This window comes from Artemia franciscana, chromosome 9 (genome assembly GCF_032884065.1).
Source record: "Artemia franciscana chromosome 9, ASM3288406v1, whole genome shotgun sequence".
Lineage (NCBI taxonomy): Eukaryota > Metazoa > Arthropoda > Branchiopoda > Anostraca > Artemiidae > Artemia > Artemia franciscana.
In genome coordinates, this window is record NC_088871.1 from 24,208,533 (window position 1) to 24,226,015 (window position 17,483).

Below are 17,483 nucleotides of genomic sequence, written 5' to 3' on the forward strand. Positions count from 1 at the left end.
ACAAGAGACAGTTCCTTGAAAAGAAAGCAGGTTTAGCTGAAGAAGCCGCTAGGAAGGGTGATTCCAAGACTTTCTACCGATTGACAAATGAGATAGTAGGAAAAGAAAGCATCCGAATCACCCTTTTCAAGGACGAAAATGGATTAATCATATCTGATCGAGAAAAAATTGACGAGAGATGGGCTTCCCATTTCCAAAAACTTTTGAACAGACCGAGAACCTGTGACCGAGCAAATGTACCTGATATCCCTTTTATGAATTTAGACATAAATACAGATCCTCCAAGTGCTGAGAAGATTATACAAGCAGCTAAGAAGTTAAAAAATGGACGAGCCCCGGGTATTGACGGCATTCCTGCAGAAATGCTGAAGTACTCAGTTAGTACCTCCATATCCATTTAGCTCTCCCTTTTCACCCAAATATGGACCTTAAGGAAGGTCCCAAGAGATTGGAGCAGAGGCATTATAGTCAAACTCTTCAAAAAAGTAGATTTGATCAACTGCCATAACTCGAGAGGCATCAATTTCCTCTCTGTCTCATCCAAACTATGAGCCTCCGTCGTTTTGCAGCGTCTGTAAAAAGCACTAGACGCAACCCTACGAGAAGAGCAGCATGATTTCAGAATCAAAAGCATGGAACAAGAAGCTCTACCTCCTCTTCATTGACTTTGAAAAGGCATTTGACTCAGTTGACCGAGAATGCTCGTGGAAAGTTTAGAAATACTACGGAATTCCTGAGAAAATAGTAGATATGATTATAGCGCTTTATGAAGAATCGGAATGTTGCCTAAAGACCGGAAACAGTACAACAAGATTTTTCAAGATCATGTCTGGTGTTTGTCAAGGATGTGTACTTTCCCCTATTCTTTTTATAATTATAATGGATTATGTCCTGAGATTTGCATCGGGTTACGGGGTAAAAGTGAGTAACAAGCAACTGTTCGATCCGGACTTAGCGGACGAAGCTGTCCTTTTCGAAGAATCTAAAAAACGGTTGCAGCAGCTACTTGACACTATCACCGAGAATGCAGAGAATGTCTGGCTAAAGATAAACATTGAAAAATCACAAGCTCGCCACTTGTTCTCCATTGCAAAAACGAGGGTCTAGAACAAGTTCAGGAGTTCAATTACCTGGGTAGCTGGATTGACTGTGATGGGCAGATTTCGACCGAGATTAAACGTAGAATTGGACAAACTACAGGTGCCTTCAATAGATTGAAGCCTATTTGGAGAAGTAACAAATATTCAATGCAACTGAAGCTTCGACTCTTTAACAGCAATGTACTCTCAATTCTCCTTTACGCACGTGAATGTTGGAAAATAAACACCCAGGTTGAAAAAAAAGGATCCTCGCATTTGGAGATTTGAGCTTCAGAAGAATCTTGAATACAAGTTGGTAAAAAAAAATACAAATTCAGAAATACGCAGAAAAAGATGTCGAGGTCGACCTCCAGTCATTGAGTTGCTGAAAAGAAGGCGGTGGACATACCTGGGACATGTTCTTCGGATGGAAGAGAGCCGCCTTCCTCGAACAACCTATGAATGGAAGCCAGACGGTAGAAGAAAGCGAGGCCGCTCCAAAAATACATTGAGATGAACATAAGACAGAGATCTGAGGAAAGCTGGTACCTCATTACTACCTGGACGGGAAAACGTAATCGCTGCAGCATCAATGCGGGACGAATGGAGAGGCTTTGTCGACGCCCTATGTGCCACCGATGGCTCTGGAGGAACTAATATCTAAGGTAAGGTGTGTCCACATCACTCTTATAATTATTATGATCACTTTTATTTCAGCAAGAAACATATAAAAAGAGTTTTCGTTGTAACTTGGGATGGAGTTCATTCGATTGAAAATTGAAAGTTCTAGTGCCCGATTTTGAGAGTCAAAAGTGATTGAAGGGCAAACAGCCGCCCTCCCACTTCCTTTTTTTCTCCAAAGCCATCCGATAAAAATTTTGAAATAGCCATTTTGTAAAACATGGTTAAAAGGTCTATTAAATGTTCCTCTGGGGATTTCAACCCCCCAACAGCCCTTAAAGAGATGGTGATAAGTTGTGCAGTTCGTCCATTGTTTACGTATAGCATTTGTTACCGGAAAAATGACGTATATTTGACCCGTGGTGCTCAAAAAGAGCAAGGGCATTCATGTGAAGCTTTCAGGGAATGTTGAGGGGAGTGTTAAACTAGACAAAACACACTATATACTTGCAGGTTTCCAAAAGGACGCATCAGATTATTAGTAACTTTAAAGGCATATGAACATATTTAAAACATATGCAAACATACGAATCTAATCTTCTATATTGAAAAGAAAAATATATCTGCGAAATTGAGCAAAGCTATCGCCCCAGAGCACTAATATTAAAGGATTAGGAATGAAGGAAGATTAAATTTTGAAGTTTTGTCCTCAACCTCTCCCTCTATCATCCTCCCATATGTTTATTATATGGATCACAGAGAGTTGGAATATTTTGGCCCACATAAGCACTTTGTGAGGACTCGGAAACACACATCCCTTCCCATCTTCACAATCGGCCATCCTTCCCAATAGCTGATGCGCAAGCATAGATCACTGACCATGACTTACAGAATTCCGAAATTTCGAGTTAATTGGAAACCCTGGGTAAAAATGCCTCCCTTTTCCATTTTTTTAATTTATGTGTAGACAATGGGCAACTTACTTAATTTATAGCCCTTAACACATGAAAAAAAGCCATGAAAGCTGGGTTAGTAGCCCTTCAATAACTTCTGACTCTTAAAAGAGATCAGCGTTTCAACTCGATCCCTCAAGGTGCTTCTGAGACATTTCAAATAATCGAAAAAATCCGGTTTTTAGGGTATATTCTTCGGGAACACTGGAATCTTTGCATAGCAAACGATCCGAAAAGCTCGCTCAAATTACAAATGATCAGGAAAGAAAAATTCCTATTCTCACAGCAAAATACTTGATTCTTTTGACCTGGAGAACGCTTCCTGAAAGTTTCGAGCTAATAAGACACCCAGGATGAAACACACCAGCTCTTTTCATTGAAACATTTTATGTTTAAAAAGTGGATACTTTCTATGTTTTAGGACCCTCTCCTCAGGGGCAGTATGGTCATGTCATCCCCAGGGACATATTTCTTGAAGATTTTGACAATTTTCCAAAAAAAGGCTGTCTCGAAATTTGGATCGAATGTCTTTGAGGACTGAGGAGTGTAGACAGAAAAAAAGGCACAGGAGGGGGCTTGTTACCTGCTCTTGGCTCTTAAAAGGAGCTCTAGAACTTTAGAATTTTCAATCGAAAGAACCCCTTCTGAAGTTTCTACGACCGCACCTTTGATAGGTAGTAACCTAGTAAAATAAATAGCAATACATGGAAGCCGTGTTGCTCTCTACGTATGCAGCGCTGCCTATGATACCATTACAACGTGCTTAGGTACCCTGATTATTTACTTAACAAATCTGTGAAATAAGACCTGTCCTTTGAAAAGGGGAGTCAGTTTTTTAGCCCTATCGCACACTGACTGGAATAATCAATGCTAATAAAAAAAAATAGAGGTGGGATGAATCCAAGTCTTAATTTAAAATGTAGGCTACATCTTGTATGTTTGAAGTTCCTGAGAGTCTTAAATAAAGAGTTGATTATATTCTAGTTCGTTTGGCGAGGTTTGAAGGTGACCGCAAGCCTTTTTCATTGTGCGGTATTTTTTATCACTCAAGGTTACTTGTTCTTTATCTTTCATAGAAACAGTATTTTTTTTTATTAATCTTTCTATTAAATACAGGCAGATGTCAGGCTTCTAACCTTGGTCGAAATTTATAGTCAGTAAAGATTTATTGCTTGTCTAACTAGACTGTAATAGATTTTTCCTACACGAAAAAAAACAAATGACACTTGACATGCAAAAGGACTTTATTTAGTTACGCTGGTGTGACACGAATTTAAATGAAAATTTCCCAAAGTGGGATACATTTGAATTATTGTGCTGAAATATGAGAGTTAATTAAGGCTTTAAATTTAAATTGCGTTTTGTCTTTCACTTAGTCAAACACAGTGGATGGGAATGTTCTATGATTACTGTATCTGTTAATTTTTGGCAACTAAAATTTCAGAATAAGACAATTTTTGTGTAGCTCTTCCTCCCTTGTCTTTTTCATGTGAATTTTGTAATGCTGTTTTCTATTTTTAATGCGTGGTAATATTTGCTCACTGAAGTTTCAACTGTTCTTTCTTAAGGACAACTTTGTCTTTGTGTTTTAATTAATGTATTTTATTATATTCAGACTAAGTCAAATTCTTAATCACGAAGAAAATATATAGTCGGCCTAAATATATTACTTGTCAAACAAGATTGTGATTTTTTTTTTTTTTTTTTTTTTACCAGAATAGGGATCAGTAAGGCTTAACATGCAGAAGGATTTTGTTTATGCAAAGTGATATAGTTAGACTTCTCAAATAGGATAAATACTGAATCAAAGTACTAAATACAAGAGAAGCAGTTAGAGCTTCTAGTTTAAATTGCAATTTAAGTTCACTCATTCTAATACTGCGGATTGAGACATTCTGCTTACACAGTAGCTCAGTCTTTTGGATTGTTTCTAATCACGAGTAGGATACTTTTCTTTTGGCTAGACCTGTTACTAACTTAGTTTTCATTAAAGAACGTTGTCATATCTAGGTGGCTTTTACGCTTTTATTCCAAGTTCTTTATTTTTCTCTTTCGAATACTTTTCGGAATTCTGAATATGTGTCTTTTTCTATCTGAATATATTGATGATCATATGATAAATACTAATCTAATTTCAAATACCTTCAGTATCGTTTTTTTTTATTTAATATAGCTTAAAAATTAAACAATAAATACCAAAATGAGAATCATATTACACACATTACGCAGACTTTCACATGGCATCGCCAGACCCATACATTAGTATATTAAGGATAGCTTTTACCAACTCGAAATGCAAATTGAGACACAATAGATACTTACAAACAACACTGGGAAAATATGTTCCTACAATGATAATTGGATAAACCGCATGCAATCCAAAACAGTCAGGATTACAAACTTGAACTCTTTCGTGTTTTTTCACTCTTTTCATCTCAACACACTCTTTCACTCGAAGGAAAGGAAAATCGCTTATTTTGCCAATGTATAGCTAAAATCATTTTTCTTTGCACTCTTTTACGAAATGATGATAGAAAAGGTTCTAGCAAAATTAAAACTTGAGCGCAAAGGGTACAACTGCTAGCCTTTAAGATCTCCATTATCTCTGCTTGTGCCCTGCCCCAGTCGTCTTCCCAACATTTCCAACCATTTAAGAAGAATTATACTAAGTTAAATTCACTTGTGGAAACGTGAAATTTGGAAATTCAGATTTAATAAGAGAAAACAAAGGCTGTTTAGCCCAACCATTCTTCTTGAAAATAGAAAAATGAATATGCAGTAAGAGGATAAAGAAGCAACGACCACAACAGACCTTTTCAATGTCTACTCTGGAACTTAAGATTGTGTAATTTATTATTTAGACACTGAGCTTACCAGAAACTGAGATATTTCATTTTTTATAATTCATTTGATCGTTAGTTTTAATTATTAATTTAGGCGTATGAATTAAAACCTAAAGAGAATTTTGTGTGCAAAGAAGTAGACTATAAATCCGTTAACCGTCGTTTAGACCGTTGAAACTTCCTGGTTTTTTTTTAACTTTAAGGTAGCACTATGCTACCTAGCGTTTGTTACTAGCACATACGACGCTGGAATGTTTTGGTACAAAAATAAACTTTTTTTGCGACAAGAAAAATATTCAGATTCCCTTTAAGCTCTAACTATAAGCAAGTCAATTCTTATAGCGAGAAGAAGAGCTGGAAGTAAATTATGATTTGTGATTATTGTTGTATATTTGCTGGAAAGTAATCTTTGGAGACGTAATAAAGAATTTGGTTTATTAACTTTATTATTATTTATAAAGTTCCGTATAGTTATTGACGGATTCCGCCTTCTCCTCGATCGGCATTGCAAATGTATCGAAAAGAAATGTTATGTTGTATCATTGAACATTTTTTAATCCATTGACGTTATTTTAACACAGTAGCAAATTTAAATACTTCTGTGTTGTTTGGATAAACTGCCCAGAAAGACTATTTTCTCTGATTCTTATAATCTGAAGTACCCCCTTCTCGAAATTATTGTCTCATTCGCATTTATTTCTGTTCATTAATATACTCACACTTAGTATACTCAAACCATTACGTTTGCAGAAAAAGCAGTTATCCACTTTCTTATACTATGAAAAATATTAATTTTATATCAAAATGGAAAGAAATCTACTAGAAAAGGAAAGGAGGAGAAACAGTGGTAGCCGCACGTGATTTGAAACGCACGTGAGGAGAAACCGTGAGCCGCACAAATTTTTTAACTTGCACTTTTTTTGAGCGAGAATCGCTCTCTTTTGGCTTTTACTCGCACTGGCTGGAAAGGTCGGCAGTTGGCAACCCTGATTTAGTTCCTATCAGAAGTGTAAACGAGGCCACGCCAAGGGTTTCATAAAACATTTTATAAATATTTCGTAGTCACAAGTAAATGTAGTCATAGTTTCAAATAGTTACAGTCACATTCACAGTTGTAAGCAGTTGGATTCACAAACAATTGTAGTCGCAATCGCAGCCCGTCAAAGTTGCAACCGCTTTAGTAGTAGTTGTAGTAATAGCATTGGTCGTGGAAGTTCCAAGCTAATAAACTTTTAAGTAGTCAAACTTACAAGTGGTCATATTCGCAAGCTGCTGCATGTAGCAAGCTGTCTTGCAGATTTTCCCTATTGATTAAATAAATAAAAAACAAGTTTTTTAACTGCAAGTAAGGAGTGACATTAAAACTTAAAACGAACAGAAATTATTCCGTATATGAAAGGGATTGTCCCCTCCTCAACGCCTCGCTCTTTACGCTAAAGTTTGACTCCTTCTCACAACTCTCCTTTTAAAAACAATCAAAAACGTTAGCAAACATTTACAAAGTAGGAACAATAGGGAAAATCTTTTCAAGACAGTGGAAATCAGTTCTGTGAATATTTCGGCCTTATGTCCAAGGGCCGTCTTCAGCACAATACGAGAACAAGAGAGAAAATATGTATATATAAATAAACTTACATTATATTGTGAGAATTAATACTAAATAATGTTTTTTTTTTAAAGTTTTTTTTTTTAAACATCCTTATCATCCTTACTTCAACGAAGTTCAACTAGGACTGACAAAAAAAATGAAGTGAGAATATAAATTCATTCAGACTAAAGAGAACAAAGTGATTAAGTGCAATTTCTCAGAGCCAACCTTGCTTTTTTAGCAACCTGTCTCAAACGACTTTTCGTAGCTGGTTCAATGCAATTATTAAACAAAAAAAAACAAGCTTTTTAAATGAAAGTAAGGAGCGACATTAAAACTTAAAACGAACAAAAATTATTCCGTATATGAAAGGGATTTTTCCTCCTCAATGCCCCGCTCATTACGCTAAAGTTTGACTCTTTTTCTTAACTATACTTTTTAAAACAGTAAAAAACGAAAAAAAGGCAAATTTTCTCAAGCTCGTAACTTTTGATGAGTAAAACTAAACTTGATGAAACTTATATATTTAGAATTGACGTAAAAATGCGATTCTTTTGATGAAACTATTGGTATCAAGTTCCATCTTTTAGAGTTTCAGTTACTATTGAGCAGGGTCGCTCCTTACTACAGTTCGTTACCACGAACTGTTTGATAGCTCAGATTCACACAGTGCATTTTTATTTAGTTCAACCTCCCCCTCCCACACTCCCTGAAGTTTTAGCTTAACACTGTTAGATTTATAAGACAAACGCAGGATCAATTCTTCCCCTTTATCCCTGCTAGATCATGTATGTAAACAATGGGACTTTCACTCAACTTTCATTAACTTTCCCTTTCCTTTCATTAACATTCCCTTAACTTTCACTCAATTTCAGAAGGCTTTTAAGTTCAACTTTCTTCGAATTAGGCCCTTTGTTTTGTATTTCAAAATTTTTTAACTGAATTTTTTCTATATTTTTAAGATTCGAATGATGTTTTTATTATTTTTACGGATTTATGTATATCCCACACAAGGTATTTCACAGATTCTTTCCGAGAGCCCTTCGCTGTCAATAAACTTCAGGAGGCTTTTAAGTTCATCTTTCTTTGAATTAGTACTTCTTGCTTTACATTTTGATGGTGTTAACCAAATTTTTTCTGTATTTTTAATATTTGTTTGATATTTTTATTATTTTTGCGGGTTTATGTATATTCCACACAGTATTTCACGAGAGTTTTAACCGAATTTATTTCTATGTTCTAAAATTGTTTCACATTTAATTATTTTTACGGGTTTATGCATATCCCGCGAAGAGTATTTCACGGTTTTTTTTCGATAGGTGTTGGCTGTCCCTCAATTTCAGAAGCCCTTTACGTTCAACTTCCTTTAAATAAAGCACTTTTGCTTTATATTTTGAGTAGGTTTAACCAATTTTCTTTTCAATATTTTTTATATTCATTTTATATTTTTATTATTTTCTCGGGTTTATGCATATCCCACAAAAAGTGTTTCACTAGTTTTTTTCGAGAGCCCTCGACTCACACTTTGTTTCACAAGGCTTTTAAACTCAACTTTATTTAAATTAGGCCTTTTTGCTCTATATTTTGAGAGTTTAATCAAATTTTTTTTACATTACTAGGATTTGTTCCATAATTAAATTATTTTCACGGGTGTCTGTATATCCCGCAAAAGGGATTTTACGGGTTCTTTTGTGTTTATGCATATCCTACACAGATTACTTCACAAAGTTTTTTGAGAGTCCTTGGCTGCTTCTTTCAAAAGGCCATTTTAGCCCTCAATGTCTTCTAGTCAAAGTCCGAGCCGCTTCCCCTGTACGGGTGGGTGCCAGCCAAACCTTCCCCGCAGCACCCTGCCCGCTGGTCGGAGACCCCTTCAGACCAAGCGGGATCTCACTGCAGAGGGCTGACAGCAGGGGCTAAAATTGCCTTTTGAAAGAAATAAGCATTCATTTCCGTTAAAACCCAAAAAATCAGTTAAAACCATCAAAATATAAAGCAAAAAGACCAAACTCAAAGAATGATGAACTTAAAAGCCTTCTTAAATTAAATGAGAGTGAAGGGCTTTAAAAAGAACCCGTGAAATATCCTGTGTGGGAAATGACTAAACCCGACAAAATAATAAAAATATTAAATAAATCTTAAAATATAGAAAACAAATTGGTTAAGCCCCTCAAAATATAAAAGGAAAATTCCCAACTCAAGGAAAGTTGAACTCAAAAGTCTTCTGAAATTTACTGACAGCGATGAGCTCTCGAGAAAAGCTCATAAAATACTCCGTGCGGGGCATGCATAAACCCGATAAAATAATAAAATATGGAATAAATGTTGAAAATATAGAAAAAATTCGGTTAAAATTATCATAATGTAAAGCAAAAAAGGTCTAATTCAAAGAAAGATAAACTTAAAAGTCTTCTGAAATTAACTGAAAGTTAAGGGGTCTCGAAAATAACCTAAGAAATACCCTGTGTGGCATATGCATAAACCCGTGAAAATTAAAAAAAAACATGGAACAAATCATAAAAATATAGGAAAAATTCGGTTAAAATCATCAAAATGTAAAGTAAATAGGCCTAATTCAAGGAAAGATGAACTTACACGCCTTCTGAAATTGATGGACAGTCAAGGGCTCTCGAAAAGAACCTATGAAATATCCTGTTTGGGATATGCCTGAACCCGAGAAAATAATAGGAAATAAGAAACAAATTTTAATAATGTTTTTAAAAATTATGTTAAAACCCGCAAAATATAAAGCAAAAAGGCCTAATTATAATAAAACTGAAATTAAAAGCCTTCTGAAATTGAGTGACAGCCAAGGGCTCTCGAGAAAACCACGTGAAATACTAAGTGTAGGGTATGGATAAACCCAAGAAAACAATAAAAATACTTAATAAATCTTAAAAATACAGAAAAAAACCTCAAAATATAAAGTAAAAACTAATTTAAAGAAAGTTGAACTTAAAAGCCTTCTGAAATTCAGTGACAGCCAAGGCCTCTTGGGAAAACTTCTTGAAATACTGTGTGTGGGATTTGCCCAAACCCGAGAAAATAAAAATAAAAAATATGAAACAAATCTTGAAAATACAGAAAAAAAATCGGTTAAAACCAACGAAATACAAAGCAAAAATGCCTAAGTAAGAGAACGATGAACTTAAAAGCTTTCTGAAATTGGCTGACAGTGAAGGGCTCTCAAAAAGCATCTGTGAAATACCGTGTGTGGGATACGCATAAACCTGTGAAAATAAAAAAAAATATGAAACATATCTTAAAATATAGAAGAAATTCCGTTAAAACTCTCAAAATATAAAGGAAAGGGCTAATTCAAAGATAGTTAAACTAAAAAACTCTCTGAAATTGAGTGACAGTCAAGGGCTCTCGAGAAACCCTCGTGAAAAACTCTTTTCACGTATTTTATTTATTTTATTGTATTTTTTTTATTGTATTTTTAAAGGTTTTTCGGTACCTCCTTCTCGGAACTAAAACAAACCCCCTCCTCAAACAGAAATTATGGATACGACCCTGCTAGTGCTACCCTCCTGGGGCACTCTCCCCCAGGTCACCCGGCAAAGGTTGAGACGTCTGAGAAGATCGGGACTTTGATAAAATTCAAGACACATAAGATGTAATAAAAAAAAGGCTGGACCTTAAGAAAGGTTAAAGTTAAGAAAGGGAAAATTTCAATTGAAAAGTTTTTAGGTGTTCGGATACTTATGTGAACCATAAGTATTTGCAAAAAAAAAAAAAAAAAAAAAGATCACATCTTAAACCAGGTCACCCGGCAAAGGTTGAGACGTCTGAGAAGATCGGGACTTTGATAAAATTCAAGACACATAAGATGTAATAAAAAAAAGGCTGGATCTTAAGAAAGGTTAAAGTTAAGAAAGGGAAAATTTCAATTGCAAAGTTTTTAGGTGTTCGGATACTTATGTGAACCATAAGTATTTGTAAAAAAAAAAAAGATCACATCTTAAATTTTGTAACAACACTCAGCTAATCCGAAAATGCCCACCCTTGAGTTATGTCACTCTGACAAAAGATCACAGTCAAACTCTCCTTTCTAGAAAGGGTCAGCGCTTTAAGACCAATCTGATGGCAAAATCTGATTTTGGCCAATCTAAAAAATGATAAACCGGAAAAAATACCACTTGGCTTTATTCTTTGCGGTCTATGCAAAGGGACTGTTAGATTTGATTGAGTAGGACGTCTTGTAAAGAGGGTTAGATTCGATAAGTCAGGAAAGAATATAGAAATTACCTGTCTAGCGGGAAGAGGTGGGGGTCTAAAACCAGGTTAGAATCATATCTCTCACGAACATATATGTTTAAATGACAAATCTACGGGGTGAATGCGCCAGTGCCATTTTTTCCACTTAAATACTTTCTGAAAATTGAAGCTTTATTGCTTATTGGTTGGAAGTTTGGTTGAAAAAAAAACCGTTAAAAAGGTTTCACTTTTAAGTGGCAATTTCTTATCAACTGACACTTTTTTTTTGATGTGTTTCGATTTTTTTGGACACTAAGGACCGCAGTTTATTCTTTACAAAAAGACAGTAATTTTTAGAAAATTAAGAATCAATGTATAAATGTGAATTTCTTGAGTTTTATCTGGTGGGCCTCTCGTGCCATCGTGTGTTTTGTTCATATATGCATATAATCTCGTCTAAATACATGCATAGTTTTCAATTCTTTTTTATATCATATGGCTCTTTTAAAAAAAAGTTTTTTTTAAAACCCTGTTCTATTTTGATTGTCGTGCACGTTGAATTTACTTGCGAAACTCAATCCTGAACATCGTTTGATCTTATATAACTAGCAACTCTTGGGGATGTTTAAAGGAAGTATGCTGAAATTGAAATTTTCCCGCTGGGCAGATAATTTAACAACTGATCATGTTTCTTCTTCTTCTTGTCTCTTTTTTTGCGCTTTTGTAGACAACCATAATTACAGTCTTCTTTTATTTCTTCCACGTAGAGTTTTAAAAATCAAAGTTTCAAGGAATTCGTCACAAAGAATCCATACAGTATTTCTTAACTTCAAGTGCTAGACGGTCCAAAGAAAGACACTTCAAGAAAAGCAAGAGAATGAGACGAGGGGGAATTTGCCGGCGCGGCATAGCTGGTTTCTGTTAGTTTATTAGAGCAATAAGTAAAGAACTTCTATCCCATTTAAGTTAGAGCTAGAGACATAAATGCGACTGCTTATTTCACAAATATGATTCAGGGTAGTTTTGAGATTCAGGTTTTGATTAACAGACATACACTAGCCTGGAACTAGTTTCAATATAGGTAAAAAGGACCGGCTAATCGGTGGTTTTTCATTCTTTTGCTATACAAAAACAAATAGTTTTTTAGAAATTTCTTTTAACTGTTATTTAGTTTTAAAAATAAGTATATGCGTATAAGTAAGTGCGATTTGTCTTTTGCTTCGATCACTTCGTAAATAATGGTTGGACTTAGAAACTCTGGAGGGGGTTTCATGGTGGAGCATGCTTAAAGTTCTATTGTGCATTTTGTGGTTAGAAACAGACTGAGGGGCATCATGCTCCTCCCACGACCTATTTTGTACCTTGACACCTTGGAAACCTCCTATGGTTTCAGACCTAAATTTTAAAATAACCATCACACTCAGAAGGATCAAAATGTCCCAATCATGAGCTTTCAAGGGGGAGGGGTATTTTTCATCGAAGCCCGAGGATTAGGGTCCCAAATTACGGAACTGCTCCATTCTTCCCATGCATATTGTAGTAGAAAAGATGGCTGTGTTGCACAGTGTTAAAACCCGAAGCATGCAAAAAATTTAAATCTACACAATTGGTGGCGCAAGATGGGTCCCGAAGCCTCCATACATTCTCCTTCCTCATTACAGCCCACTTGTTATTAGAAAAATATGGACATTACGAATTATGTTTAGACGAATTACTGGAAACATATAAGGGTTCTCGATCTCAGTGCAAAAACAACCTGACTCTAAACTGTGGTCTGGATTGACTGCCTATGAAGCGAGTTGGTGAAAAAAAACGAATACCCAGAATCTGTCCAAAAACGAGGTAGATCCTAACTGTAGATTGTCTCAGTGCAAAAACTGCTAATTCCTAACTCAGTTCAAAAAGGAGCAAAGTCTTGTTTCGGTGCAAAGTCTGAGCCAAGTCATGACTCAAGGAAAAAAAAAGCTAAATCATGACTCAATGTGAAAATATGTTAAGTCCTGTCACGGTAGAAAAACGGCTTAAGCCTTTACTCGTTGCAAAATCAAACTAAGTCGTGAGTTAAGGCGAAATCAACCGATTCCTGGATCAGTGCAAAGGAGCCAAGTCCCCAAAACGAGCTATATCCTGGACTCACTGCAAAAGCCAGCTGAGTCCCGTCTCGCAATTTTTTTGCACCGTCTTTTTGCAAAAAAAAAAATATCCCAGAGGTGAAACTTTGTTGGTTTGGTGCAATCATGAGTTAAGTCCTGGTTTGGTGCAAACACAGCGAGATTAGTCCTGACCTGGTGTTAAAATGGTTTGAATCAAGCTGGCCATTTATGATGACACGGTGTGAATACGATATGAGCCGTAACTGAGTTTAAAAACAACCCAGGTCCAAGCCACTAACTGACGTGCTGCAAAAACGAGCAAATTTGTGGTTCGGTAAAAACAAAAAAACGACTCGAGTCCCAACTCATTGCAAAACTGAAATAGGATCTGAGTTATTGCCAAAATAAGCCAATTTTTTAATCGGTACAAAAACGATCAAAGTAGTGGTTAGCTGCCAAATCGAAGGCTGCAAGGACTGTTGAAGTCCGAACTGCAACATTTCAGTGACACTATGCAAAAACGAGTTAAGGGTTGAGTCAGCGCAAAACGAGCAAACCTCATATTGGTACAAATACAAGCTCGTATTTTACTACAGACAAAAGCGAAAACTATGTTTAGTCCTCCCCCTACCCAGTAGCTATTTTTCCATGGAAACGTAGGCAAGTGGTACATTGTTGAAATCGAAAATCTATAATAGGTATTCAATCTATGTGAGTGAAGGCTAGAACTGGTGCCGTGGCTGTTCGAAACCCCCTTCCCCTCCCTCGCCACATGTTTGCAGAAAGTTAACCATGGTGCAACTTGTCTGATTAGAAATCACGTGAGGACTTTCCAGCTGTATGATTGAAGGGATAAAGTAAACAGTGACAAATCCCACCCAAAATGTTCTCCACCCTATAGTCAACTTTTTAATAGAGAGTTTGGTAGTTTGCACTTTCTTTGCACCGGAGTCATGTAATTGTTTTCAATTTGTATGATTAGACTGCCCAGGTTGGTGCTTGGTCCCCCTGACAAGCCCCACTGCCAATGTTTTAGCAGAAAAATACACACACGGCACCCTTTTTTTAAACGGACTCATAGAAGAATTTTTAGCCTCTATGACTGGAGGCAAAAAGTATGCACGTGTCCCTTTAAACATCCTTCCTCTATCAACAGCTTTTCAACAAGTGTTTGGCAATTTTTTTTCTTAGGCATAAGAATATGGAATTTTAGACACTATGTAGAGATGATGATTTTCAGAGACTCATGGTCCTTCTCCATCCTTTGTATGGAAGTTATCATTTGTATTTTATGGGGCACGTCCTTGGGTCAATGAAACAGAAGGATGATTTACAAGGGTCCAGGTCACTTGGAAGCCTCGCCTACCTTCCACGTGAAAGGATCTGAATCATTTAAAAATTTATTGGGCCCGTGGCTGCATTTATGGAGGTTATCCTTAAGAGCTTTTACATTGCCAATCTTTATGATCAAGGGACTAACAGGCTTCAAATTTTCAACAGTCGGACTCTCCGTTGTCTGAAACCTTAATTCTCCAAGTGCCTGGACAATAGCGGTTAGCAGTCTAGTATATTTTTAAGAAAATTTCTTTTGGTATAGATACCTGTCAACCGGATCTCAAATGGGTTTCAGCACTTTCCCCTTTCTGTCGCTGTCGGAAAACTACCACAGAGGTTACCAATCTCAGGCAATAAATCCCAAATAAATCAGCAAAAAAGCTTTCAGTCCTAGTTTTGTCTACCACGCTACAGTTCACAGCTTGGTAGAAGACAAAAGCCGCATATATGTTGTTTTTTTTTTTTTTTTTTTTTTTCAAATTGTCCAGGAGAGCAAAAAATTTGCGAAACAGAATGTAAACATATGGAGACCCTTTATCCTTGGATGGTTTACCGACAAAACGCTAAATGAATCAGCCAATTGAAAACCTTGTTTTTATAAACCGTGTTAAGAAGATAGTTTTCATTAGTATATTTGTTTCCCGTTTTGCCCATTAGACACCAAGTCCAAACAAGGCTTAGCCTAAGACATGAGTTTTTCAAGCAAATAAATTTGAATCTTTGTTAGCCTTCGCAACAATTCTTGGAGCAACATATATGTCTCGAAGCCGGATATGCCAAAAAAAGTGAATTTTGCAAAAAATTGGATACATCGTTTTGATGTCCTTTAACGAAATTAATGTATTATCAGCCAAATATATAAGTATTTCAAATTTAATTTTCTAAAAGAATGTATGTGAATCCCCAAAGTATTATCTAATGTAGTCAACTAATGTAAATTAAAGCATGATCTGTCATATTAAACACGTTTGCTTCGCAAGAAGACTTATTCCTTTTGTAAGAATTTCCAGGAATCAGAGTGGATAGGCCTTTAAAGTCTCCGTAAGGAATTTATATTAGCGAATATTAAAACTGTCAACTGCATTCTGTGCTCCAGTTTCTAATCAGTGATTCTCGATGGAATTTCCATTAAGGGGAAACTTACAAAATCAATTAAACTAAGATAGAACTCTACTTTTTTTTAGTGAATTGCTAGAATCACAGTTTTTTATGATGAGAAGCTGATGTTAAGTCTGCTACCATCAAGGGTAGACAGGGGTGCAAATTCCCATGGAACCCCTCCCCCTAAAAATCTAAAAAATTATAAGTCACGTAAAAATACGTCAATTTTTCGGGAAAACTTTCTTTTTGCCCCCCCCCCCTTTTTTGAAAAAATCCGAAGGTTAAAATCATCCCTGTCCTCCTATGAAAGACTTCTGCGGAAGTCCTTACTTGGTAGTGGATTTATTCACGTGATTTATGATGGCAGGAATTAAAACAAAGTCATTTACAAAAGTAACATGTCTAAAAAGAAGATGAGTCAAGAAGGTCAATGAAACTGGTTTTGAAATTGTGAGCGTTTCGTTGTTAGCATATAATGCTTGGATTGTAAGTTGCTATGTATCATAAAGAAAAAAAAAACAATAATAAAGTATTTATTTATATTAATGCAAATAAATAAAACTGAAAATTTATGGTTAGAAACCAAAAGTTTGCAAAAAACCAATCATGGGAAAGCGCTTTTAAATGGGAAAAACTTACCGACAATATCGGTTACTTTGTCACTATTTGCCATCAGCCGTTTCATCCATAAAGTCGGATCTGCAATAATATTTGGTGCTCGAGTCGCAGCTTTCCTAGACTAGAAAACAAATTTGAGTCAAGCCTGTAGTTGCATCTTGACTCAAAGCAATCTGATGAATAGAATCCAAACCTAACCTTGGCTTGATTTCAAGCTGATTTTTCAACCAAGAACCACACTCCGTAGCTTTAGTCTCAAGTATTTTGATTACTCATATTATACTAACTTAGGCTACGCTTTGAGTCCTTTTTTTGTTGGGGGACTAGATTTGTTGCTGTTTCTTTCTTTCTTTACTATGTTTTTTTTTAAAGACATTCTCTTTTCAGATTGTGGAGGAATGGAAATATGTGGCAATGGTGTTGGACAGACTATTTTTGTGGCTTTTTGCAATTGCTTGCATAGGTGGCTCCATCCTCATCCTTTGTTGGGCGCCAGCACTATATGATACAACGTTACCTATAGATCTAAAATACTCTAAAATTGCTCAAAACAAGTTAAAAAGCATGGGAGTTGTCATCCCCTATTAAATTTTTTATGTGTTCATATATTTGTGGAATAAACAAATAAATATTTTGATTTTTTTTTCTACTTTCTCCATTAATGTCCAATTTTTGATTAGCTCATGCTCCAGCTTAAACAAAAATAAATGCAGCATTTTAACTAACAGATATCCATTGCATTCTGTCTCGCCACAAGAACAGAATTGACTAACTAATTAAAATCATATTTCGTGAAGAAGTGTGTGTGTGTTTTGTTTTTTTTTATTGTAGCCTTGAATTTAAGAAGGAAAAAATATGGTTTCCGTATAACCGAACCCCGTGCATCGGAACGTCCTTGCAACTGAACCTCCCTGTAACTGAACCCTCGCACAACTGGACCCCTTTAAATGAACGCTCGTGGAACTAAGCCCCAATTAACTGAATCCTAGTGCAACTCAACATTCTTATTCAGTTTTTGAGTGTTATACAAATACGAGGCAGTGTCATGGGGT

The 17,483-nt window shown here is 35.9% G+C and overlaps 1 protein-coding gene across 2 annotated transcripts in view; it reads left to right on the forward strand.

Annotated features, from left to right (window-relative positions):
• LOC136031173 (acetylcholine receptor subunit alpha-like 1) overlaps positions 1–17,078 on the forward strand; it is an 83,672-nt gene extending 66,594 nt beyond the window's left edge. For both annotated transcript variants that reach the window (XM_065710522.1, XM_065710523.1), the window contains one exon: positions 16,819–17,078. In XM_065710522.1, coding sequence (XP_065566594.1) covers positions 16,819–17,019 — 201 coding nt within the window. In that variant the 3' untranslated portion in view covers positions 17,020–17,078. The remainder of the gene's footprint in view (positions 1–16,818) is intronic.
• Positions 17,079–17,483: the final 405 nt, after the last annotated feature.